The 26,772-nt window shown below is 53.4% G+C and overlaps 4 protein-coding genes across 4 annotated transcripts; 1 reads left to right on the top strand and 3 right to left on the bottom strand.

Moving 5' to 3' along the window:
• Nucleotides 1-1,628: 1,628 nt before the first annotated feature.
• On the bottom strand, nt 1,629-2,793 carry BBA_03813 (late sexual development protein; the record flags this gene model as incomplete). The annotated part of the gene is made up of 2 exons (XM_008598910.1): nt 1,629-2,408; nt 2,464-2,793. 2 exons carry the CDS (start codon nt 2,791-2,793, stop codon nt 1,629-1,631), a joined length of 1,110 nt encoding a protein of 369 aa, XP_008597132.1.
• A 3,526-nt stretch (nt 2,794-6,319) lies between these two features.
• Nucleotides 6,320-6,949, bottom strand: BBA_03812 (SCP-like extracellular protein; the record flags this gene model as incomplete). The annotated part of the gene is made up of 1 exon (XM_008598909.1): nt 6,320-6,949. One exon carries the CDS (start codon nt 6,947-6,949, stop codon nt 6,320-6,322), a length of 630 nt encoding a protein of 209 aa, XP_008597131.1.
• Nucleotides 6,950-14,220: 7,271 nt separating this feature from the next.
• On the top strand, nt 14,221-17,809 carry BBA_03811 (DNA binding regulatory protein AmdX; the record flags this gene model as incomplete). Its single annotated transcript, XM_008598908.1, has 2 exons — nt 14,221-14,302; nt 14,463-17,809. 2 exons carry the CDS (start codon nt 14,221-14,223, stop codon nt 17,807-17,809), a joined length of 3,429 nt encoding a protein of 1,142 aa, XP_008597130.1.
• A 1,018-nt stretch (nt 17,810-18,827) lies between these two features.
• On the bottom strand, nt 18,828-26,554 carry BBA_03810 (polyketide synthase; the record flags this gene model as incomplete). Its single annotated transcript, XM_008598907.1, has 8 exons — nt 18,828-19,664; nt 19,719-20,199; nt 20,257-24,415; nt 24,476-25,075; nt 25,217-25,340; nt 25,399-25,482; nt 25,539-26,104; nt 26,164-26,554. The coding sequence occupies 8 exons, from the start codon at nt 26,552-26,554 to the stop codon at nt 18,828-18,830; spliced, it is 7,242 nt and encodes a 2,413-aa protein (XP_008597129.1).
• Nucleotides 26,555-26,772: the final 218 nt, after the last annotated feature.

Below are 26,772 nucleotides of genomic sequence, written 5' to 3'. Positions count from 1 at the left end.
ATTGAGCACTATTCTGAAATAGTCAGGTCCTTTTCCATAGCTGCACAAGTATGGAAGTCACCTATTAGAGTTTGATCTGATATAGCAGGGGATGCCCTGATTTTGTTGGAGCTTATGGTAAGTGCCGGAGTATGGTATCTACTAGCAAGTCGGCCGTCCGTCGGTAATATTATTACTTTTCCGATCAGATAGTACAGAGACAGAGTGTGGTTCTTGGGCACACCGAAATCTGTGACGAGTCTACAGATAACCTATAGTATACGGCAACAGAACTCATGCAGCTACTCACTAGGCAGGATCAGCCAAAATCATTGTCCCAACAATCAATTAGCGGCGGTATGACGAATGGCTCTGTCACCAGACTACGAGGGCCACGGCAAAGGGACCCGACGGGAGAAGGGGGCCCCAGCGCGAACTAGCGTGGGAAGCCACATCGCGAGAGCCTTTTCGGGTTATGAAAATACGAAGTTGATACAGAATGGGCTTAGAGGCCCCGCTAGGCCCCGGAAGTGCTGTATTGCAATTACTGGCGGGGACGTCGGCATTTGTCTTTGTTCAGCTGCATAAACTGCCTGAGTCGATTGACATTGCGTCCAGGTGCTTCGCCGATGGTATGTCTATGCCGGGCAAAGCTCTCGGTGATGATTTCAATCGTACATCGAAACTCATAAACGACTCCCAGGTCCGAGCCCGAGGAGTCCCTAGCTATGCCGGATATGGTCATGCCGGCGGGTACAAGTCCAGTTACTGGATTCCGGGCGGCCCGATCCCCGCGCCCACTTTCTTCTGCTGAGACCGAGCAGCAATGCCAGCGATCACTGCCAATATTCTCACTGCTATACATTGAACATGATATCATCACATGCGGTATTGAATCAGTGTCATCATCTTTTTCGCGCCGCCCTTGGCTTGAATCGGCCGGTGACCATCCATCGCATTGCATTTCAGCTTTGGGGAATGCAGAAAAGTACTGTTTTAGTTGCTTGCGCGGCTCGAAACACCGTCTCGCCTCCATTTAGACCAACTATTTTGTATGGTAAATGTCTTCACAATCGCCATTTGTTACATCGCTCACAGTTCACACGTGAACGAATTCATCGAACTGAGTTGCAGAAGCTCTAGGGTGGGCCTGTTCTAATTTATGCTCGATGTTCCACTACGCATGAAGAATCCTTCCAGATTGCCACAGCCCCAGGCATTGTACTCATCAAAGTCGAACAAGGCATAATGAAGAATGTCGCTGCCGCGCATGTTGTGGTCATGCCGAATCTTGGAAGCCCATGCCCCATAATATCAGGACAACGTCAGGGTTTAATTTGGTGAAGTTTTAGCATGAAGTATCTTGGTCCAGGCGACGATCTACCATAGTTTGGAAATCGTGTTCTCCAGTTCATTTCCTCGCCATCATCTGCGGCTTACGGTTTAGATGCTCCGAACAGATAAGCTTGTATTAAATGGTCGTTGAGTATTTCTACCGAGCTAAGACATTGTCTCGACGACAACCTGTCTCTCGAGTCTCATAAAAACCATGTAAATATGACTTGAGCCCATCAATTGCCCACCAACTGCTAATACAAGATCATATGTATGCCTCGGAGATTGTGCCTGGTGCTGAAGTCCCATCGAGATCAGATGTCATTTGCCAGCTTTTTGCAATCGGACTCATGCTCCACCTGAATTATCGCAGGTGCAGCAATTGTCGCGGAGACAATATCATCAACACTTTCGAAATCCTTTGCTGTTGTGAGGGCGGCGTGGCTGAAGCCCATCATGACATTCTCCTCAAAGGGAAAGTCGGCATCAAAGGTGAGTTCGCTACCATTCCACTTTAGGTTGGTGACGGGCACAGAGATGGGTTTTTGTTGGCCGGTGGTGTACGTTAGCCAAAGCCCTGAGCCGTCTGAGCCGACATTTGTCTTGCTATCCTCTGCATCGGTTAGGTCAGCCGAGAAAGAAAGACGCTGGTCCCTAGGCTCGATGACGGCGACGGGGCCACCATTGACCGCGAGAGTAGGCAAAATAGGCAGATCAATGTTGGCAAGTGGGAATGGGCATGAACCAGGAATGACGAAGAGCTGGAGGGCAGAGAAGGCAAAAGGCGCCGGGACAGGTGTCAGGAAGGGAGACTCCGAGGGGACCTGCTTGATGAGGTGGCGGTAGAAGCCATTTTGCTCGCCTTCCTGTCCGATGACGGACGAAATGAGCTGAATTGGGACAGTGAGGTTTTCTTTGGCGAATGCAATATTGGCGCCTTGCAGAGCGCCCAGGACGATAGCAGTGAATGTCTCGGCGAGGCTGATGGCGCCGGCAAGGTTGGTTGTGGGAAACTGATATTGGCAGGCTTGGGGCGAGAATTCGCCGGCTGCCTTGAGGGCAGCGTCGGCGGCAATAACATGCTGTTCTTCTTGCTATTCCTGCGAGTCAATAAATGCACAATAGATTACATGTCCGAAACAGGCCTACCGCTCGCACCGTTGTCAAGATCTCGGTGATCTTGTCCACGTGTGTGTTAACTCTGTAGCCTTCGACGTGGTTCGTGATATTCTTAAGAAGGGAGTTGAAGAATGCGACCTCGAACAATTCGTTAAAGGCAATGAGCTGGAATGTAGTCGTGCTGCCGGGTCCGAGCTTGGTTGGAAGCTTTACATTTGGCAAAAGGCCCCCTGCGGCTTTGGCGATGGCGATTTGTTGCTGCGCATTAGGCTTGGGAAAGCCGTCATTATTGGGAATCACAGCTGCGGACACGGATCCGAGAAGCCCTAGGATAGACGTCAAAGATCTATTAAGAAACATTTTTCGGACGTGACACTCTTGTTTGACTTGATGCGATTCCCGATGTGAGATGCTGGGCACGTCGATACGCCAGTGTCGCGCGACATTGCATATTTATAAGTTCTCTATAACTACATCAACAGCTCAGACTCTGCTCGGCTACACAGCCTATTCATAGCAGCCACCACATGTCGTTCATTAGTTCGGAACAGAAACGGCCGAGAGACTGAGTCGCGATCTGCTCTGCAGCCTTATGAAACATCATGTCAATTGGCTGGCAAGGTTGCTCTTGTTGGGGGCTGAGAGGTAGCTCTGCCCGTTCCAAGCCGGCTGCCCACCTTTTCCACAATCGGAGCCGCCTGAGCCTGCCTTGTTGGAACCCAAGTGCTATTTTTGGGGCTGGATCTTCATTAACGTCTCCGCTCGGCTATCACGGCTCTGCAAGACAAGCATCAACCGAGATTAATGTGCGTTGAAACCATCACTCTTACTAAGGTACGCACTCCACACGATGACGAATACTGCTCTGTCCAACTTGCTGCTTTGCATCCTCTTTGTGAAGCTCTCAAGGTTGTTTCAATGGGAAATAGTTTTTCCTCTAGATGATTCTGGATAAAGCCAGCCCTGGATAGGATAAATACTACAACTGGTGTTCAAGTCCGGATAGATCTCATAGTATGGCAAAGCAATCTCCCCCCAGAGCCAGTTGATCTAGAGATGGAAAGAATTGTAACGGCTTCGATAATGAAAGTAAAAAATAACATACCAAAGCCTTTCCTTCCGACTCGAGCTCTTTTCAGAGACACGTTACTCTGAAATCGCGGCATGTTGCTGACGATAGCCCAGATATTTACAGTACACTAGCCCGCCGCGGCCTGCTGTAAGTGGTTGTTTGTGCGAATTCAGGTCTTGTGGCACACAAAGTCAGCGTTCCAAAGCAGACGATTTCAATAGGGAAACAATTTTAGTGGATAGTTCTACGTACGGAGAGACAGCCAGAGAAAACCTCACTATAGCCGAATTACACGTTGCGTGCGCAGACCGCCGTCCCTCCGGACCATGATCTCCCGACGATGAGTCCTGCTGGGAGGCTGACCATGCATTGGAATTGAGCTGTTAAAATTAGCGCTAGGCTACAGATATCGGCTTGTTTGCCGGTCAACCAGAGAAAGAACCCAAGTATATAACAGCGGATAAAATTAGCAGCTCTCCCACCCGCCGAGGCCGCATGAGCAATGTCGCCTTGAAGAGCAGGACAAGATGCAGTATGCAGTCCGTCCAGTCGCATGGCGTGTGTGTGGCTTGAACCACGTCAAACTAACTCGTTATTAGCTAAAGTTAGTATCTTTGATTGTCATAATTAATGTCACCTATATACATTTCGGCCCTGGTCCTCTGTGGCTGCTCATCCCCCATCATTTGCGCCGCCAAGTAATAACTAGGCGACATTACGACTGGTTATTATCGCCCGGAATTAGAACATGGACCAAGCCTCATCCGCATACCGGCCATCCGTACGACAGTGCGCAATGCAAGAATCGCTGCTGATGCACGGCAATAAAAAGTGCCTACGAAGTTGACTGCTCTGCAAAGCCCTGCTCAGCCTCAGCCCCAGCCCCAGACGTCCGCCATGAGCAACTAGGTATGTACCTATCTATTCATGGCTCGCGAGCACAAGCTAATTCCAGTAACGTTACTGATAGTCCGCGCCGGTTAAGTTCATGTTACTGCTGGTATAAACTTGCCATTTTGCGGTTATTGCTAGAAACATACATTTAAAACTCATACTTTGCTAATTAGCAGCAACTAGGATGCTTTCCTGAGGCCCCCCTAGCCTCTACAGCGGGCCTGCGCTACAGCAGTCTTCAGCGGGCCCCTTGGGGCAATTTGCCAACCCACACAGCTGACTGGGTTGGCAGAATTTCTGCTCCAGATAGCTCACCATGACGGGAGTCTCATTTTCAACACTCATTTGCAATCCGGCAGGGCTTGCCTATTCCACATGCATATCGCCATTATCCTTGCGGGCCTCGTGGCTGTAGAGATGTGATACAACGTTGTCAAGCCTCACGGTGCCTTCTCCGCCATTCAGATCACTTCAAACGGCCGCAAGAATCGACTGCTAGTCGCCGCCATGGAGTCGACACGCCATCACGACATCATACCCGACGACTTTTATGATCATTCGACTCTATAAACTGGAAGCACGACTTGTGACAGTATGTGTAGAGTTGCGCATACGATCAAGGTAGGAATCTGCGGTTCCCATTGACCCTGCCGATGCAGCTCCGCCAAACGAAGACTCGCATCGATATTATCACGACCAAGACCACGCCGAAGATGAAGGGTTCTGCATTGCAGGTGCAGAAGAGCTGTTAGTTCGCTCTCGCCGCTATGAATTCGTACTCGATGAACGAGACAGAAGTTTCCGATCAGTTAACCTCACCACTTGCTGCCCCCTCAAGCGTCGCTTTCCGTTACGATTCCGACGAGCTCCGAGTAGAATTAGCTATCCGATCGTAAGGGCTCTGGCGCTCACCGACTGCCATCCCCGTCCAAAGGGAGAGACGCCGGTATCTCAGAGCATCTTCAAGCCCAGATTATGACGGCGTTGTCTCCTCTCGGAAAATCGAGCATGGCCTAACTATCATTGTCTGGTGCCAAACTTTTGAAGAGATTGCTACCAAAGTCACTTTGCAGGTCTCTGATTCTGTATCTTGATCCAACTCCACCCGGCTAAAGTCGACGAGTCGTCTGCTTGCAAACTTAGGTGCAGCACTGGCAGCGAGCGGTTCCAGATATCCCTTCACGCATGACCGGAAGGGATCGTCCACCCGGTCGACAACAGCAGCATCCATACCTCGAATAACGTGACATCCATTACTAATGACGTCAATGGACTCTTTGATGCTCTCGTCTTTGGTAAGAGCTGTTTTTCAATTGCCGCGCTTGTCGGTGAAGCCGACGCCCGCCGCCTCGGCAAAGGCGTCACCAACATATCAAGTCTACATAGCACAGGCGACCTCGCTCAACATGCCCTCCATCATGCGCCATTGGCGAGCGCGGCATGGGCATTCATAATCATCAGGACGATGCAGGATCACTGGCTACCGGTGACTGGTGCTAAACCCCGCCTAAACTTGCGCTGCAGGTCGGCTCGGCGTCATGGCGATGTGCCTTGTTACCGCTCGCCCGATCATGTGCGTCGGCCGCTTGCTCCTACAACCTCCGTGTATCATTGCCGGGATCGCGGCCCTGCTGGCCAACAGCAAGATCACGACGAACAAGCTTATCCAAGTGGGCTCGGAGTGACTTGACGTTGAGGAAATGCAGAGCGTACGGCTGATTGCTGCTTGAGCCTTTGCGCTCTGTTGGTTAGATGACGGCGAAAAGACGCTGGATGATGGGCGGTATGGCCTTGAGACAGTGGAAGATCTATCTGCCTTAATATGTGTGATGGATTCGTGATTTGCTCTGGAGATTGCATTTCGATGTGATTGTCTCGTTTCTGTATGTACAATTCTTCCCCTACACTCGCCTGTCCTGCCTAGCAAAGCCACAACATCGCAGCTATGGCCATCACCACGGCAATCCCCGAAGTTCCTCGTGAGCTCTTTGCACCACTGTCGACTCGCCTCTGCACCTCATCTCCATACTGGCCCTGCACGTTGCCTCTCGGCCAGTACTCGCACGCGACGAACCAGCCCCTCGCGCCACACAGCACCCTCTCGCAGCCCACTGTCGTTGTGTCCTTCCAGACCAGCTGCGTAAAGTGCCCGGTGCTGTGCTCGAACCCGGGCTTGCCAAAGTCGTATTCGCGCCGTTCGTCGCCCCACGCCTCGGTCGCGGCCGTCGCATTGGCGTAGCCGATGGCAATATTTTCGCCGTACGGCCCACCCGAGTGCGCAAACTCGCAGTCCTTGCGGGCGGCGTCCGCCAGGTACGATCTAGCAAAGGAGGCGAGCGTGGCGTTCCACTCGAGCGACGAGGCGTTGTGCTGCCGCCGGTAGGTGTTGGTGCTGTTGAGCATAGCGGATGTGAAGACGTAGCGCTTCGAGTAGGATGGTTCGTTGGAGGGAATGGTCGGCGCGGCCGTGATAGTGACGGTGACGGCGGAGGCCGCGACGGAACGCAAGAGAAGCTGCAGCAGCAGCATCAGAAAGAGGGTGAGCGTCATGGTGATGAAGTGTAAGAGCGGTGCGCGCGCGCGCGCCAGCGATGTACTTTGCTTTCGTTGCACAAATCGTTGGTTCGATTCCGGCTGTGTGTGATTCAAAGATTAAAACAAAGAACAGAATATGTCTGAGCAATATTTCGAAACTGAAAGAAAAGGTCGACATCGGGCAAGCGTGAAGATGGCGCTGGTGTCAAAGGACCTGCGAAAGCTGCATATCAACTACATCATCATCGCCAATCAACTTGTGCGTCTCAGTGGGCGGGCGCATAGCTTGCAGACCAAAAAAGCGACCTCTGAAAACCTGTTTCAGACTGGCCATGCTGTCAAGCAATGCAGCATACGTCAGATGTTCCCAAGATTAAAACAACTGTCTTTGTCCTTTTCGGCGGTTCGAATCAAGCTGCCAGTAGAAAGGGTTGGCGTCGACTGGCTGGCAAGGCACCGGGCGACGAAACCGCCGTCGTATGGTGTGGACACTGGAGACGGCCCAGCCCGGCGCTTAACGGCAAAACATGGCGTCCAAATCTGGAAAGTAGAAAGTCAAAGAGCATAAGCCAGGAAGTGAAGAATCGAGTTGAATGATTATAATCGTGGTTTGCAAACAGAGTCGATATTTGCCTGGGGCGCTTCAGCTCGTCCAACGCCGCCATAACCAGCACAAGGATGGGAATCCTGGCCACATCGGTGCTCTTCGAGCTGATCTGCCGACATGGGATGGCCAGGCAGCTGACCTCAAATGGCCAGTTGGCCGGCAGAGCTGCAGAGGAGGGTCCATCTTGGAAGTTTCCCAAGTAGATATGTCTTTTTGTTCTTCAGCCCGGTAGGGAATAGCCAGCCACCCAGCCCACTCCATTCACACCGCTGCGCTATGATGGTAGGATGAGCGAGGTTAATCTCTGTCTGGCGCTGCAGCAAGATACATCGATGGAACATATAATTTAGCATCTACCGTTGTTGCCTCGCCCAACAACGGCCTCGCGCAGTAGTCCGACGAGCGGCCATGACGCCACCGCGAAGGATCCATCCACGTCGTTTGTCCAAGGACCCTTCCTCCCCATGGCAAATCGGTTTCGCCAAATCGCTACTCCCCACGCTCGTGGAACATGGCAATTCTGGTAAGAAAGATCCCCCATATGGCCCCATGGAGCGACATCAACGTGGCATCCCTAGTTTCATGGGGCGCCCCAGGGCATCAGGCGTGCCAGCTCGTGTGTGGACGGGGGGATGATATGCGTCTCGCTTTGTCGCTGCATAATCCACTTTCACAAGTTATACAGTGCCGCCCACGCCATGCCGGATGAAATAAAGTGGTTTGTCAGGCTACTTTCTGCAAATCGTCACGGCGGGCCTGCGTGGCGCGCCCGACCAACCAGCCTTCGCGGCTTTCGGGCTTGGAAAGAAAGGCGGCCGAGTATTGACACGCTGGGATGGTCTGGATTGTCCGTACAGTGCGGCATGACTACCTACACCTGACAAGGCCCTCGCAAGCAACAAGTCACCGCAAGCCTACAAAGACGCGTCAACACCTTTCGAGGGGTTGGTTGCCGCACTCTTGGAGGCAAGACAAGTCAAGGCTCAGATGCTACCGAATCTGCCGAAACAATGGTTCTTGTGTCTCTTGTCTCTTGTCTCGATTGGAGGCGTGGCACACTGTATTGGTGGATGTTGCCAAGCCACCAAATACATGGGTGTCGATTCAGAATAGAAAACGCCTTCGCGCAGTCTGCATGGCTGAAATTAGGGGCCTAGATGCTGTTCTGGTAATGGTATCCGTAAGCCGTCGCCTATTTAATCCTGTCATTAATATCGACAAAGTTGACAGCCACAGTGGGAACTGCCCCGTACTAGCTCGTCGCGTGGCTGTGTGGACAGGGTCGTAGTATTGGCAGCCAACGCAGGTATAGATAGAGTAACACACTGTCTTTTGCAGATGAACGTAGGAGCCGAGCAAGCATTCAAAATTGCGAGGCGGAGCAACGACTCCTGGCGGCAGATATGGGTGCTGGTGCAGTAACCATGTCTGCTGTGTAGGCGTGCGCTGGAAAATGATTTGGCTCTGCAGCCAGCCACTGTCAGCTTGACGCCACCGACCAAGAGAGTCAGAATCCGGGGTAATCGGATTGCCAGGCCCGGCCAACTCCGAGTGTTCCGCTGCGAGGGAAACTTGTTGGCGAATGCGATTCTGACCAAAGCGTTTTCAGTTGTCCAACTCCAATATTTAGCTGGCTACGACTATTCCATCATGGTACAGATGTTGACCAGTCGGCACCAGCGGATGCACGGCATGCCTGGTGTCATCTCAAGCCGATACTCTTGCGGCTGCGGCCCCCAACAACACGAGTTGGCTTTGGTCTTTGGCCTCGGACCGCTTGGGCACATCATCACATGCCACAGTGATCTCCAATCACGTCCATGTATTGATTAGTATTCTCATCATCAGACATCTTTCTTCGACCCACACGAGCCGGAAAGCCCCTGAACCGCGCAAGGAGTGGACGACGGGTGATTTTTTTTTTCCCCAAACGCAGAAGGCGTAATCGAGGGCTCCTTCGGCTGCCCTGCATCCAATGTCATGGATGAGCCTGGGGCGAGTGAGTCCCACTCAATCATCCGGGGAAAGCCTGGGGTCAGGACGGGCGCGGGACATTGATGTTCGCCGTGTCTTGGCTGGGTCGATGCGGTCAAGGGCCAGGCTAGGATCTGTGTCGCGCAACAATAGCACTTCTCACCCGTGGTCGCAATTTCATTCTGATGCGAGTCTGACGAAAGATGTCTGCCGCGTCTACGTGTGGGTTGGGCGGTCGATCAATGACGGTCTTGGACAATTAGCTTTCCGGCTTGAACAGGCCATTCTTCCATTCCGCCGGTTGGTGTCAGCAAGTTGATTCGAGGAAACCTCCATTTAGATAGGGTTTACCATATCTTGCAACTATCGAGTCCAGCAGGCCTCGGAAATACTCACGTGAGAGGCCTTTCGAGATTTGTCGCTCAAGTCAGCGATAATCTCTGGGGGCCCCTCCTTAAGGCCCTCCTTGAATATTGAAGTTCGACAAGACCCTTGGTGTTTTAATAAGCGGGCGTTTTGTTCTTCGCGCGACTTGATTAAGTGGACGCGCGTGTGCCAATACTCTCAAAATTGACCAACACCAGCGCAGTGGCAAATTGAGGCAAAATCTGATTCTCCTCGTGAGCTCAGCAACCAACCAACTGACTCCATCCCAAGTTTATGAAGAACCTATCACCAGGCTTGAGAAATGAAAGAGGAAAGGGCGCCGGTGAAACCGTCCAGTTTGCGCTGGCAGGACCGTAGAAACACCATCTTCGAATTCTCCCACCGCTAGCGCGATTCTTTCGGGCTAGGTTCGAGGGGCCAACAATTGCGAAAGAAGTTTGCGGGAGATGAGCTCACAGCTGCACACCAGTCGTCAGGGTATGTCCAAGTCAGAAGAGATAGCAATCATGATGAAGTCAATGATATCGAGCCCCGTAGGCGTGCCGTGGAAATAAATATCGTGTGAGCAGGGGTAAACATAACGGTAGCTTAAATACCTGGGCCGGCTCCGTCTGGCCGTGCAGTAAGTGTAGTCGATTAGACAATGTACAAGGAAACTGCATAAATAGATGGCAATTTTCCTGCAAGCATTTAGTATATGAGTCAGGCGCTCCCCTGAGCCTAAGCGGAAGGGCAACGACGTCAAGTAGCCAAGGCAAGTTCATCGTGCTGTGGGATACCATGATGTTCAGTGCCACAGCGTGGTTATTTTCCATCTCGGTCTTGCAAGTAGCTGATCTTGAGTGTGTCGTTGGGGCTTGCTATCGGCAGGGGTAACATCCATGCCGGTATGTCATGGCCGCGGTCGCGACGCTGTCATGTGCTGCATAATGAAACGCCACGGAGATGGTTATAAAAGAAATCCTACCAGCGTGTGTAAGAATCGAAGCTATAGATCCGACAATAGTCTTGACGATGGCCGTTTCTGCATCTGACATTATTCATGATCTTGGCGCTTTTGCTGCTCTGGATATATTGAATGTCAAGGGGTTGAAAATGTTCGAGATAGATGACCTGCGCCACATGGATGCTTGTCAGACCTCGATGAACCCATCCCGATGTTGTCCTATTCTAGAATTGCATTGCGATTCATCGTGCCCATGCGGTCTCGTCATGGCCTTGCACTCGACGAGGATTTTACGCACTGTGCGACACGGAATGGGTGGGTGTCTATCTGTTTAGCTGCAGCACTAGCTTGCAGAAGCGCCCAGGTAATTTAGGCACTCTCGACGGCTCAATCAGAAAGAAAGTCCATCTCGGCGCACTTGTAACACAACTGTGCTGACCGAAAATCGATCGACTAGTTTCAAAGGACTAGGCAGACACTAGGCAGGGGTTCAGAGTGTTGTTTGTGCACCAGTGGGACAGGACAGGATTGTAAATAGGACACGATAATCATCTCGCTGCCAAACGGCCTCGTTCATGACTTACTTGGTTCCTCTGCGAAAATCGACAAAGTATCAGGAGAATTCGGCAAGGGCTCCGTGTCCGCTCGCATTTTGCACACGAAATGATTTGGGGGGTATTGGCCATGATTTTGCTTGGGATGTGTGTGCGCGTGCTTGGCTGCAAATTGATGCTTGCTGTACGATTTCGCATGATTTATTGCGGTTGCGGTAGGAGTGTCGGTAGTCGTGGTTGCACGGATAATCACGCCGACACTGTGTTGAGAGTTATTAGTGGTATAGGGAGAACTCTGTGTAATATCATGTCATGGCCCGACCTGCAGCTGCGCTGCACTCATGGGCAGCAGCACCACGGCATCAGAGGGAAAGATGTCCTGGCTACTTATGCATCAAAGGCAAGATAACCAAACTGAGGAAGATGGCGGATCTTGGCGAGACGAATGATAGGGTTGAGGGATCGTACGGGTAATTACGAGAGAGAATTTTTCCGCCAACTTGTTGAGGAGTAGCATTGTGTGTTTGCGGTGCTGGCGCTGGTGGTTATGTCGGCTTTCGTTTTGGCAGGCTAGGTAGGTAGGTAGGTAGCTACCACACGCTACAGATGCGCCGGCGACAACCGAAGCAAACAGCCATGTCGGCTTCACTTCGGAAATGGTCATAGGATACCACGGCCGAAGTAAAGATGAGACGTTGCGGGACTGATTACACGGAGAATGGGCCGGTTTGCTTGCGCGTTCTGCGCAGATTGTGGCACTACTTATCATTTTACTACCAGTAAGTCTTGTGGGCGTGGACAGCGGTTGAGCGGTACTGGCGATTCCGCAGCCCTGACATGACCAGGTTGTTGACCACGAACGTTGGGCCGACGAGTGGAGAGGTCTGAAACACAGTCATTGTCCACACGATTGAATTATAAGGTGCTGGTAAAAAAATCAAATCTGCAGGGCCAGGTGGATGCCGACGTGCATACTGGGACGATGCAGAAGGTCATGTCGGACTGCCGTGCCTAGTGCTAGTGAGCTGATGATATACAGCCGACAGGACGAATGGTTGACGAGGTGGCATAGAGTAGCGAGCGACGCTTCACCTCATGTCCAACGATTTCTAGGGATCGCTCTCGACATTAGTGGGAATTACTTGACTCTGTGAAATGTCTTGAATGTCTTGCACAGTGTATGCCGCACGACGCCCACCTATGCAGATGCAGCCAACGAGGGCGAGCGAGGCTGCGGCAGGCCCCAATGCCGATGCGAAAATTGTAATGGCTGGCGGCACATGTTCTGCCATCTGCAAGACGAAATGAGACATGGGCATGTACCCGCCGCATATTGAAAAGTTGAGACGGGCGAATTAACGACGAGGCTGGCGAGCTGGCAGTAAGAGAGGTGTGCCTGATTGCATCGACAACATCCCAACTGGCACCACTCCGTCAAAAGTTGGCAGCAATAAATCGCTAGAGCATTGGCAGCATGCATCATGGTTACATGGAGCCGGACAGGGGCCTTGCAGAGGCTTGCAGCGAGTGCAACGCTAGGACAAAGGCGAGACCCTCCCAGCCTACGCCGATGGAAGACGTGCGTTTCCTCGCGGTTTGGAAGGGAAAATGGACATGTAGAAATTGTAGCAAGCACCCATCAACAAGATGGATAAGTCGCTTATTACACACAATCATGCTCAGCCATGACAAATAATGGCGTTGTGTGCGGCTCGGCTGTTGGACGCGTCCGTTGGTCAACGTAATCCGTACCCAGGCACTGATCACGGGCGCCGCATCGCATTAGCCCAAAAGCTCAAGCTCCACGCCTGCGAACCTGCAGATGCGAGCCAGCATGCGAGCCTAGCTCGTCTGCTATTAGCCAGAGAATCAGTCTTCAATTTGTTTCGAAATTTATCCACTGTGGCTCACACACAGCAGTTGCTTCGGCCCCGACGGAATCAGAAAACAGGCGGCTCTGTGTGCGCACCGTGTCCCGACGGTAGTATACACTGTACCGGCCCCGTCTGGACGCTGGTCTGCAATGCAACGGCGTCGCGCGCGGTGCTCGAGACATTGTCTGGAAAGACCTGGGGAGGAATCTGCATGAGACAAGACCCTGCCCACTCGAGAGTTGTGAGGTTCGTCTTGTCCTCACTTTGACCACAATGGTAGGCAAACTTGTTGGCCTTGATCGTTCGGGTATTTGCTGGTGGTGGCGGCAACCACTGACGTACGTGGTCCACCAAACCGGCCACCAAGGGTCCTGCAGAGCCCTGCAAAGCCCTAAATACAAAGGCCCTCTACAAGTAAAAAGGCTACAGTGCGAGTTCGCACCCCGCCACGTTCACCCATCCCGTCCCCTAAACCAGCCCGTCGCTACGCTAAATAACCCTCTCCTTCTTCCCTCACCTCTTCTCTTCTATTCCTACGACTCTTCTTTTTTTGTCCCACGTTGAGCAGCAATTGCTTCGACTGGCGGAACAGCTCTCCCCTTTCCGACCATTTTCAATCCCATCAAGCTCGGGCTTTTCCGCTCTGCGCTTGTTTCTTCTCCCTACCTACTCCTCTGACTCCCACCAACCGCCAACCGCCGCCCGTCTCACACCTCTTATCGCCCCTCCCTAATCAGCTCTCCTGACCCCCCGCCATCTCTCTCTTCTTACCGTCTCACGTCTTTCTGCCCCACGACAGCTCGACGCTTGCTCAACCAACAGCGCCACTCACCGCAAACATCACGACGCCCACCACGCGGCCGCCGCCCTTTGCCTAGAATTCTCCCGGCGAGGCCATGGTCATGAACGACTCTGGAGCCAGGCCTTCTCGCTCATCTTCCATCATGACTTCCACATCTCCCGCCGCCGCCGCCGCCGCCGCACCCGCCACTGCTGCGCCCGCAAAGCCCGCCGCTGACGATTCTGGTGAGAAAAAAATCCCGCCCACTACGTCGCGCCTTGCCTACCTCTTTGCATCGCCGCCCCTCCATTCGCCTGCCTCGCCGGCCCAGTCGCACATGACCAGAAACCGCGTCTGATCTTGTTTGATGATGAATTACCGCTAACCTCAGCTGCGAACCATTAGCTTCCACTCTTACTGTCAATTCCAAGCCGGCACCACCCACCTTTCCCGCTCCGAAAATCGATAAGCCACGACCCCACGTCTGCGCGACCTGCCAGCGTTCTTTTGCGCGTCTCGAGCATTTAAAGCGACACGAGCGCTCCCACACCAAAGAGAAACCTTTTGAGTGTCCCGAGTGTCAGCGATGTTTTGCTCGCCGTGATTTGCTTCTGCGGCACCAGCAAAAGCTGCACCAAACGACCACTCCCTCGGCCCGCCCGCGCAACCGCCGAGAATCTGCGAGCGGCGTTACTCCCGCCCAGGCTCGACGTAAAAATAGCATAGCAGGCCCTAGTGTCGGAGCTGCCGGTCAAGGGAACGCCCAGATGAGGCCCCGAGCGAATACTATAAGTCATGTTGACGGTTCAGCCATGCAGATGCTGGCCTCCGCCAACGCCTCTGTCGCTAGAAGCATGGGCGGCCACAATAGACACCCGTCTCTAGTAGGCCTGCCGCTGCACAACTTTGACCTTGGCAGCATGTCCCTCGCTCTTAGCCAGCGCGGCATGGCCCTCAGCCTCTCCAAGCTCGACACGGGCACCACGACCGAAATGGGCCCGGCACTGAGGACGGCGCCGGCGGTTGGTCCTTTTGGCACCGAATTTGATTTTGAAAACCTTCTCTTTGGCCATGGCTCCACCATCAACCCCAACGCCCTTCACTACAACGACTCGCCCCAGTCCATGAATGTCGACCATCAGTCTCCCTTCAGCTCCTCACTCAACGACCTCTCCTCTGGTCAGCCCTTTGATGACGGCCTTGACTGGGTCGCCGGCTTTGAGCATCAGATGACGTTTCAAAACAACGAAAACGCGATTGACGGTTCGAGCCCCTCAGCAATCAGCACCACGAGCCAGAGCGGGATAAGCGATGTCATGGTGGATGGTTCAAATCATCCGGTCCCAGCAGGGTCTACCACCATGTGGCAGCCCTCCGTCATGGGACCGCCGCAGATGACGAACCCTTTTGCGATGGATATCAATGGGTCGGTTTTTCCCGATCTCCTAAACGGAGCACCTGTATCACCTCAGCCAGCTTCTCAAAAGATCAATGACCCCTACCTGTCCGCGCCTCATTCGCAGAGTTCAATGAACCCATCCGTCGTAACGGGACGCAACGCGCAAACCATAAGCAGCTCCCCAAGCTTCCATCCTGGCCCGGACCCTACGCACCCCATCGCTGCCGGGAACCTCGGAGCCTCTCCCGTAACCACAATCACAGATGCCACCAGGACCGCCATTGTGAATATCCTCTCCAAATCCCAACCATTTGGTCGTAAACCCGTTCTCAAGACTGCGCCGCAGACTGCCAATAATCAGTCCACCGAGCACAAGCTGCCCTCAACCCTGGACCTCCAGCGATACGTCACTTCCTACCTAACGCACTTCCACCCGCATCTTCCCTTTTTGCATGTCCCCACCCTCAACTTTGACATGTCTAAGCCCGGGCACGATGACGAACTAGGGTCCCACGGCGGCAAGGGATGTCTCGTCCTGGCCACCGCCATGATCGGCGCCCTGTATGAACGAGATCTCGACGTATCCAAAGAATTGTTTGAGCTGTCGAAACGAATGGTGTTCATGTTCCTGCAAGATCGTCGCAAACAGGAAATGAGCAGGGCAAGAAGCACCACGTCCCAGAGCGGCTCACAGCCCAGTGACGATGGCTCTGACACGCCCGTCTGGCTGGTCCAGACTATGCTCTTGAACATCTCATACGGCCACAACGTGATTGACAAGATTGCTACGGATATCGCTTCCATGCACATTTCATCCTTGGTGGGTCTCGCTCAAGGGGCTCAGCTGGCGAAGCCGACGCAGCTCCACGTCCCAAATATCGAAGATGTGCAAATAGCCAACGACGAGAACTTTGAGCGCCAAAGGGAGCATCTGCAAGACCATCAGTGGATCGAGTGGAGCAGAATGGAGGAACGCAAGCGAACCCTCTACGCCGTATACCTCTTATCAAGCGTTCTAGTGACAGCGTACAATCATGCGCCAGCTTTAACGAATTCCGAAATCCTGATTGATTTGCCGTGTGACGAGGAGTTTTGGGCTGCCGAGACCAGCTTCGACTTTTTCGCCAGGGGCGGTGTCCGCGGCGCCGCTCACAACACGCCGCCGTTTCGCGAGGCCCTGGCCGAGTTGCTGCACTCGAGTCAAAAGGAACAGGATGACTTGACCCTCGATAGCATGTCGGCCGGCTTTGAGACGGGTTCTAACCCCAGCAGGGTGCGTGGCAGCCAGCTCAGCCCCAGCTCCTTTGCGCTTCTTCTTCTCATCTACGCCCTCCACAACTATATCTGGGAGACCCGCCAGCGGCACCACAACAAGGTCTGGACAAACGAGGAGACGGAGCGCATGCACCGCCACATTGAGCCCGCCCTGCGTGCCTGGCAGATGGCCTGGGCGAGCAACCCACGTCACTGCGTCCAGCACCCGAATCCGTATGGCCTCGGGCCCCTGCCCGCCGACTCGATTCCACTGCTCGACCTGGCATACGTCCGCCTGTTTGTCAATCTATCACGCGCCAAGGAGCGCTTCTGGGAGCGCGATTGGATCGGCGTAGCCAACGAGATTGCTCGCGGCAGCCAGGTCGTGGAGAATTCGTCGTCTGACGAATCGGCCACGGAGCCGAGCAGCCGAGCAGAGCCCGCCGACGCCAATATGCGCGACGCGACCATCTCCGACTCGCCCGGCCCGCAGACGCAATCCATTGACTTTGCCAGGTTCACCTCCGCGCGTGGCGACCCCAACTCGGCCGAGCGCGTCACGTCGCGCCGTGAAAAGCACCTCCGCAAGGCATCGTTCTTTGCCGCCGACTCCCTCCTCATGGCTGACCGCCTCGGTGTCTCCGTTGCCGACCTCTGGGGCGGCGAGCTCTCGCTGCAGGCCGCTCTCTGTGCCTTTGATTGCCTGCAGGTACTCGCCGAGTGGCTGGCGACGCTGCAGGACCGCGTCGGTCCGTATCTCGGCATCGTGGGCCACGACGAGATTGACTTTGCGCAGATGCCCGCCGTGATGATTCTCGAAGAGGACGACGTGCGGCTCTTGGAAAAGGTACGCGGCATTGTCGAGTCTGCGGCCGTCAAGGCGAGGGAGAAGCTGGCGAACGCGGGCATAGACCCAGACTTTCACCTCGTCGAGCCCGGCGGCTACGTACCCAAGCTGCTGCGACTGTTTGGCATCATGATGCAGAATGCGGGCGTCTGGCAGGTCTACCAGATTATGTCGCAGTGTTTGGAGGCGCAGGCGCTACATGCGCGTAGTCGTGCGCAGCGATCGACCACGACGGTCATGGCGGATTTTTAGGTTGCCGGCGGTTAAGATGATTCGTTTGTTTTTTTTTCCCGCAAGGACATGAGATAATGACTTGAACAACAACAAAAAAAGAAAAGATACCCGGCTGAATGACGAAATGTATATGGGGAACAGAGGAGCAGGGCAATGATGGACCGGGAGGAGCTCGGACAAAGAGTCCACGCCCGCAACGGCCCGATGAGAGATGCGCGCTAGCGGATATGAAAATATAAGGGAATTGATGTTTTTATCAACTGTTATTTAGCGCAATAGGAAATGCAATGCTCTTTGCTCTTCGAATCGTGCCTAAAGTCGATGTATACGAATTCAGCGTTCTGATTCTAGCCCTGCCCGTATCCTTGACAGTTTATCGCGAATGTGTCATTATATCAATTCCACGTTCCCACGAGTCCGGCGCGTCTTTCTTTCAGTGATGCATCAATCCGCTCGTAGCGTCATCTCCACCTCATTTCACGCCTTTCCACTCCAGAGAAAAATGACGCCGCGATGCTCTAAGCTTTTGGTGCAGGGTACGTGTGTTGTTGCGGCCCACGGATGCCATTGTGGCGCGCAGGCGGAAATGGTGCAGAGGGCCGGGCGTTGAATTCATAGCCCTAGAGGGGAAGGATTTTATTTACTCGCTATATTATCCTGGGGCGCGCGCGAGGCAAAATCGGCTTGTCGTACTACACTTAGGAAATATCAAGTTGCCATTTGTGCGACGTGGATAGCGTGACAGCTTCAACTTCTTCAATTTGTACGAATTCTTCAAAGTGTACGAAGGAGTCTCCTGTTAGCCCCGTAGAACACGATATATCTCTTTTTGGAATCTGAGTACGTCAGTCATTTCATTTCAGGGCTTCACGAGATTTGAACATAACCTGTGAAATAATGTAAAAAAGTCTATAAACGGTCAAAGATAAATAAAACAGTAAAGTACGGAGTAGCATAGCAAACAATTCTAGTATAGCCAAAATCAAAAAAAGCCTGTCCTGCAGGACTTATTTCAGATTTATCCCGAAAAAAAAAATCAAGGCGCGGGCAGCTTGGTAACAAGCTTCTCGCAAAGGGCAATCAGAGAGCTGGCATTGGTAATGTCCAGTGTCGACAGCTCAGCGCCCAGCTCAGATCGCACCCAGTTCCTCAGCTCCACCGCCGCGAGCGAATCAACACCATACGCCATGAGCGACTTGGCTGGCTCGAGCTCCGTCTCGAGACGCAGAATCTTGGTAATCTGGCCCGCGACAAGCTCCGTCGCAAGCTTGACGAGCGGCGCACCGGTGGCGCCCGACTGGTGCATGAGCTTGAGGGCGCGAATGGCCTGATCTCCCTTGCTGCCGCCGTCCTTGGCCCCGTCGGCGCCGCCGGCCTGGCTAAAGAGGTAGCCGAAGCGAGCCTCTCTCTTGAGATCCGAGTCGTCGGGGAGAGGGTAGCCAATGCCCGTGATGAGCTGCGGCACGCTGACTGTGTTGAGGGGCTTAGGGGTCTGCTGCAGGATGGAGTAGTCGAGGATGCTTCGCAGCGTGCCTTCGAGGATCGGCGTCCACTGTCGCTTATCAAAGTGACTGTCCATGCCGCCTTGCTCGGCGACGTAGCCGACATCCTCAATCAGACCCAAATCAACCGCGTTGGCTCGCAGACCGAGGGACTGGCGATAGTAGGCAAAGGAATCGAGGAAGGTGTTGGCGGCAGAGTAGTTGGACTGACCCTTTTTGCCGACAATGCCAGAGATACTGGAAAGAAGTGTGAAGAACTCGAGGGGCTTGGGTTGATCAAGCGAAGCCCGGTGGAGGGCCCAGGTGCCCTGAATCTTGGCATGGATCGCGGCGTGGTATTCTTCCAAAGTCATAATTTCATACGGTTTGTCCTAATACATTATGTCAGCCACAGAAAAGAAACTTGCCAATGATAAGGAACTCACTCTCAGAATCATGGCACCTTGAATGACGCCGGAAATGGCCGGGGAAGCTTCCTGGAAAATCTTTCGTACAAAGGTTTCGTCTGCAACGTCGCCCTTTGCCTCGACAATCTCGCAGCCATAGGCGGCGCAGTTTGCCACAGTCTTTTGCGAGGCAGCATCATCCAACCCGCTCCTGGAGCAGACAATGATGCGACGTGCTCCATTCTTGGCCAGGTGGATGGCCAGGTTGCCGCAGAGACCCTTGAGACCACCAACAATCAAGTACGAGACTGCGGAATCAAGAGCAAGTTTTCGTGCCGCGGGGCGAATAGGGACCTCGACGGAGGTGTGCTCACCACTGGAGATGACAACCTTTCCGATGTGACGACCGCTACGAATATGAGCCAGAGCAGATGGAATGTCATCAAAGCCGAAAGTGGTAATGGGCTGGATGGGCTTGACGTGACCAGCATTGACAAGATCGAAAATCTCATCAAGTAGTCTATATATATTTATTAGTTCGACGTTCTCTGAACATGAGGATACAAGTGAGACTCACCTTTCAATCAGTGGTAGAGAAATATCCTTGGTATAGGAAAAGTCCATAGCGCGGAAGGAACAATTGCGATCAAAGGGTTCCATGGAGAGCGAGTTACGATCGACAATGTCCTTTTTGCCAATCTCAACAAAAGTGCCGCCATCTGCCGTGATGCGCCAGGATTCGTCAAGCAGCTCGCCAATGAGCGAGTTGAGAACAACGTCCACACCGCGGCCGTCAGTCTGCTTCTTGATGGCCGCAGCAAAGTCTGTGTTTCGCGAAGAGAAGATGTGATCTTTGGCAATTCCATAATTCTTTTCGAGAAATTCGCGCTTCTCCTCTGTGCCTGCTGTGACGAATACCTCGGCACCCTTGTGCTGGGCGAGCTGAATGGCCGAGATGCCAACACCACCAGTGGCCGAGTGGATCAAGACAGTCTGACCGGACCTGAGGTTGCCAAGGTGATATAGCGAGTAGATGGACGCCAAGTATACCGACGGGATCGTCGCCGCCTCTTCAAAGCTGATGTTGTCTGGGAAGACGTGCGCCCGTTGGTACGGGACCTGCAGGCGGTTGGCATAACTACCATTGTTCAAGAAGCAAACCCGATCCCCGACCTTGAATTTGGTCACACCAGGTCCAAGTCGCTTGACAACACCTGCAGCTTCATAGCCCAGCGTGTATTCGTTCTCGGGAACAATGCCCATGGTGACGGCAACATCTTTGAAGTTGACACCCGCGGCGACAACCTCGACCTCGATACGTCCCTCCTCCACGGGTACAGGGCCAGAAGATGTCTCAGCCCAGGTCAGGGCATCAAAAGTTCCCATGCGCTCGGCTCGGAGCGATACTTCAGCTTCGGTAGCGTGAAGGTCTTGTACAACAGGTTCGGCGCCAAGTTGCTCGACCGACTTGAAGTTGTTGACGGCAACATCGGGAACGATGCGGTGCACGTGGATGATGCCGTTTCTCTCGGCATACTCAAACTCGACAAATTCCTTGACGCGCGGCTGGCGCAGCTGCTCCAACACCCGCGTGATTGCAGCGTCGGTAGCCGGGCCCGTGGCAGCTTCGACATCCAGGGTCGTGAGCTGGGCGCTCTGGTCCTCCATGCGAATGACGCGGAAGAGTCCGGGGGCAAGAGCACCGTCGGGGTTTGTCACATTCAACTGCGCACCTTGAGTAACCCAGAGAACTGGGTTGCCATAGCTGACCAGTGCTTGCAATGATGTCCACTGCTCTTGAGAGATGTCCCTCAGGAAGGGCGACTGAATTTCGTCGAGAACGAGCACGATGCTTCCGTCGGCAGGCTTGGTCAGAGGAAGCCCATGAGTTGAGACAGACCACCCAGTGGACTCCAGGGAAGCTTTCAGGCTGGAACCAAGGGAAGAGGTCTTGTCAGAGAAGCTGACAATTGACAGCTTCTGAGCGAGGCCTTCAACTTCAGCGTTGTTCGGAGTGTACAACTGGGCGACAACGCTCTCAGTAGACGCAATCTCGACAGGAGATCCGAGACCTGGCAGTTCTGAGACGGGGTAAATCTTGCTGTTGACCACTGAGAACTTCTCCTGGAGAGCAACGTCGAGAGCCAAACCCTTGATGCCAGAGTTAGTGTCCTGGCCTGGCAACGGAGTGTCAGACACGGAGGAAGACTTGATGCTAGGATCAGCAAATGTGGGCGCACTCGGTGTCTGCAAGACCTCTGGCGATCGGGTAGCGGCGGACTGCAGTGAACCAGATTCGGAAGATGAAGTTCTCGCCGTGGAGTCAGAGACCTTGCCCTGGATGACAAGAGTATAAGCTCCGCTCTGGGAGAGAAGCGACTCAAGCTCTTGAAGCAAGTTGGAAGAGTTGGCTTCACCAAGTTTGACAATGATTAGATCGTAGGAAGCTGCTTCCAGGCCAAGGCTTTCTTTCTTCTCACTCAAGAGCAGGAAGGAAGTATTTCTCTTGCCTTCATATCTTGTCTGGAGGTCGACTAGGCTCGGTCCACCAACCGTAGCAACAGTATACTCTGCATAGGCAGAGCGTGCAGAATACGACTCCTGCTCCTCATCAAACCACAGCGACGACGCATCAGTAGCATCAAGGCCAATCTCAAGGACGGTCAGGGCAGGTTTCTTGTGTGCAACCAGATCAATGGTGGCACCGATTCCCTCCACGGCGTCCAGGCTGAGGGTCTGAGACGCAATCTGCTGGTTCGAAAGCAGGCTAATGTCTGGCTTCCAAGTAACCTCGTCAAAGGTATGCGGGTCGACCTTGGCGTCGGTGTTGAGCTCGGCAAAGTGAAGACCAGTCATGCGAGCAATTAGCTTGCCAGTCCGTGGGTCGTACACGGCACAGTTGGACATGTAGCTCTTGGCTTCGGAGAGACGTCCACGGCCAGAGTACTCCGAGTTGGCCAGAGACAAGCCATCCTGAAGGTCATGGGGCACCTTGTTGATAACGAGGTCGTCAAGCACCGACGGCACAACAACTGCGTTGATGGAGCTTCGCTCGCCCGACCACAGCGACGGCGTCACGGTTTGGAAACAGCCATCCAGAGACGCTGGGTGGATTGGGTAGTAAGTCTGGGGGTTCCATTTGGAAGCAGGTGGCTCAAGCGCAACGACGGCGCGGCCTTTGCGGCTTCCGCTGAGGGACTCGACGTGCTTGAGCTTTTGGAATGAAGGGCCGAATCCGTAGCCGATCTGCGACTGCGCCTTGTACCATAGACGTCCAGCAGTGGGGTGGGCGAGCTCTCCGTCCTGACCTTCTGGAATCGAATCGGGCAGCTCATCTTGCACCCTGACCAGGCCAGAGCAGTGATCAATGCGGAAGCCGTCTGCAGTTGTTGTAGAAATGACAAATTCGTGCCATGTTTTGCTGCCTGGCTGCTGAGTCAACCAAAGTATCACCTCGGTGTCTTTGCCCTCCTCGAGTACCAGGGCCTTTTCAAACTTGACATTGCGGAACCGGTAAGCCAAATCATTGATTGCGGCGACGTCGGCAGCGGCCGGCTCGACAGCCTTGTACTTCTGCCAGATGGCTTCGAGCGCCATGGAAATAAAGCCAGAGCCTGGAACCAGGACGTCTGCCCCCATCTTGTGGTCCTTGAGCCAGGGAACGTTGTCGAGGTTGAGATGAGCTCTCCAGCTAGGGGCCTGCCACGAGGTGGCGAGGACCTTGCTTCCGAGCAAGTCATGCGACGTGTACTTTTTGAATCGCCAGTCTCTGCTGGCAGCATTCTCGTGCCAGTACTTGATGGAGTGGTTCCAAGAGTAGTTGGGCAAGTCGATGATGGTGGATGGCTCCTTGTACTCATTGACCTTGGCCAGGTCGATTGCGTATCCAGTCACAAAGAGGCGTCCAGCAGCGTCAAACAGTGCCTTGCCTGCATTAGCTCCACGCGACCAGGCAGCAATGTACGCGACATCGCTGTCTTGCTTATCGAGGGCCTTTTTGATTTGAGAGACAGGGCCGGCTAAAGCACCAGATGGTCCGATTTCAACCAGCACAGTCGGGCCGTCCGGCGAGGTGAGCATTTCCTGAGCAGCATCGTTAAACTGCACTGGAGAAACCATGTTGTTCTTCCAGTACAAAGCATCTGCGACATCCGTCTTCTTCTTTCCAGTGACGGAGGAAAACATGGTGACGTGGCTGTGACCAGCAGAGGAGGTGAAGCTGGCCTTCTGCAAAAGGTTCTCGTATTCTTCACCAATGACGCTCATCAGCTCCGAGTGGTAGGCAAGATCCACCTGAAGCAGTCTGGCAAAATGAGAATCGGCCTTGAGGCTCTGAGCGAGGGCCTCGAGGGCTTCAACTCTACCCGAGACTGTGACGCTGCCGGGGCTGTTGTAGCAGGCTATCCAGGCGTTGCCCGCATGGGCCTCGAGGTACGGCTGCACTGCGTCACCTCCAAGGCCGACTGCCAACATGCCGACATTCTGAGCCACATCGTTCTTGCGGTTGACCGCAGCACGTCCGCGATAGAATGCGGCAACAATGGCGTCGGCACGGCTGAGGAAGCCGGCGGCATGAGCGGCGGCGATTTCACCAGACGAGTGGCCAATGACGCTCTGCGGGGAAACGCCCCACGATTCAAGGACAGCCAAGATGCAGAGCTGAAGGGCAGTCACCAGAGGCTGAGAGAATTCTGGCTGTCGAAGGTGCTCGGCAGCGCGAGGCTGAGTCAGTTCATCTAACCAATACTTGTTAGTATACCGCTCAAGGGCTGGGGGCTAAAGAAGGAAATCCTTACCAATCAGTGACCAGGCAGGAGGGTTAGGCAGCTTTTGCAAAACTGCATCGAGCTCTTCAAGAATACTGCGCGTCCAGGGAAACAGTTCTAGTAGCTCTTTGCCCATCTGCGGCCACTGCGCTCCCTGACCAGTAAAGACGAAGCCAATGCGCGGCTTCTCCGACTGCTTCTTGCCCAAGACGAATGCATCGTCTTCAAAGTCTGTAGTCTTGGTGGTCAAGTATGCCCTGTGAAAGAAGAGAGAGCGTCTTTCGCTAAGCGTGTATGCCAAATCGGCGAGGTTGACCTTGACTCGAGGGTTGATCAGGTGGTTGGAAAGAGCACGGATGTTTGCACGCAGCGATGCCTCGTCGTTGGCGGACAGAACCAGAGTGTGGGACCGGCCCTCTTCGAGTTCGTCATCGATATCGAGTTCTGCATCTTCAGACAGATAGGAAGATGTGTGCCGGGGTTTGTGGTCCAACGCTGCCTGCTCAATGACAACATGCACGTTGGAGCCTCCGTAACCAAACGAGTTGACACTGGCGCGTCGGAGCGCGTTGGTCGTCGGCCAGGGGACTGTGTAGCGACTAGCTTGGACTTTCCATCCAGCAAAGTCGACTGCAGGTAAAAAAGTTAGATTCGTGTTTATTATATATTTTGGTAATTCTCAAACTTTAAAAAGGATTTCGATTTTTTTTTCTTTTTTTTCTTTTTTTTTCTTTTTTTTTTGAATGCTTAGGGTTAAGGGTTGATGCTTACTTTTGGGGGACGGGTTCTCAAAGGTTGGGTTACCCGGGATGCGAGCGTTCTCAATAGCCAGAACCGCCTTGATCAAGCCGGAATTACCTGCTGCGGGCTCCGCATGGCCCAAATTGCTTTTAATCTGAAATTGTCAGCGCTCGTATAAAATATGAACATGTATGTACGTGGGCAATTCATACTGAACCAATAAGGAGAGGCTTATCAGCTGGGCGAGAGGCAGCAAAGACTGATGCTGCGCCTCGAACTTCAGTCGGATCACCGGCCTTGATTCCAAGTTAGTGATGAGCATTAATGAAATAGTTCACCACAAGAAATTCACCTGAGTTCCGGTACCGTGACATTCCAGATATCCCGTGTCATTAAAGTTGGTGATGCCAGCATTTGCGTAGGCCGCGCGAATGGCAACCGCCTGTGCTTCAGCGCTAGGGCTGGCAATACCAGGTGTACGGCCATCACTGTTTGTAGATGAGCCTCGAATAACTGCTCGCACGGGGTCGCCATCGCGAATAGCGTCGGATAGACGCTTGATAATAAAAGAGCTGACAGCCTCGGCCTTGACGTATCCGTCGGCCGAAATGTCAAAGGTGTGGCAGAGGCCAGTAGGGGAGTGTGCGTTTCCGACGGCGCCAATGTCCATGACGTGCTCGGGGTTGAAGTAAAGATTGCTAGCAGCAATGATAGCGGCATCAATTTCACCAGTTTTCAGGTATCGGCATGCCACATCAAGGCCGGCGAGAGAGCCTGAGCAGGCCGTGTCTATCGTCAAACTGGGGCCCTTGATATTTAAAAAGTGACTGAGGCGGTTGGCCAGGATGGCGCGGCCGACACCAACAGTGATGTTGGCAGGACGGTCATCAGGATCGCGAGCTTGCATGTCGCCATAATCTGAAAACTTCAATCAGTATTCGTATTCGTTACTGCAACGATATTTGGCATGTACACACCTGATGCAAAGGAGCCTACAAAGCATCCCACCGGAGCTCCATCCAGCTTCTCGAGAGGCAGACCAGAGTTTTCTAGCGCCTCAAATACTACTTCAAGCATTTGTCTCTGATTTGGGTCCATGGCAATTGCATCCGTCTTGGAAATCTCAAAGAAAGATGCATCAAAATCCGCCGGATCCACGTCTTCCAAGAACATACCGCCCAGTGGGCGCATGGTCCTAGGCTTGTGTGATCCATCCCAGTGGGCGTTGATGTTGAAGCGGTTCTCAGGGACCTTGTTGGAGGCAATTCCGCCTCGTTCAAGAAAGTCCCAAAGCTTGCGGGGGTTGGAGTTGCCGCCAGGAAGGCGGCAGGAGAGGCCAATAATGGCAATAGGTTCTTGGCCCGACATGGTGTGGACGAGAGTCTATACAGACGTAACGTGGAGCCTAGTATGAAGTGAAGAGAATGAGAAGAATTGGGTTTACACAGAATACAACATTTACGATTGAAGATGGATTCTTTTTATTCCTCCTGCATTGCGAGTTGTCCTCACATTAGGTGATTCTGATTAGATGGCTGTATCAAGGAAACTTTCCACATTCGGCAGCTAAAACAGCCACGTTTTCT

Source organism: Beauveria bassiana (genome assembly GCF_000280675.1).
Source record: "Beauveria bassiana ARSEF 2860 unplaced genomic scaffold BBA_S00008, whole genome shotgun sequence".
NCBI classification, from domain to species: domain Eukaryota; kingdom Fungi; phylum Ascomycota; class Sordariomycetes; order Hypocreales; family Cordycipitaceae; genus Beauveria; species Beauveria bassiana.
Note: the sequence above shows the minus strand (reverse complement) of the source record. Positions and strands in the feature narration are given on the sequence as shown.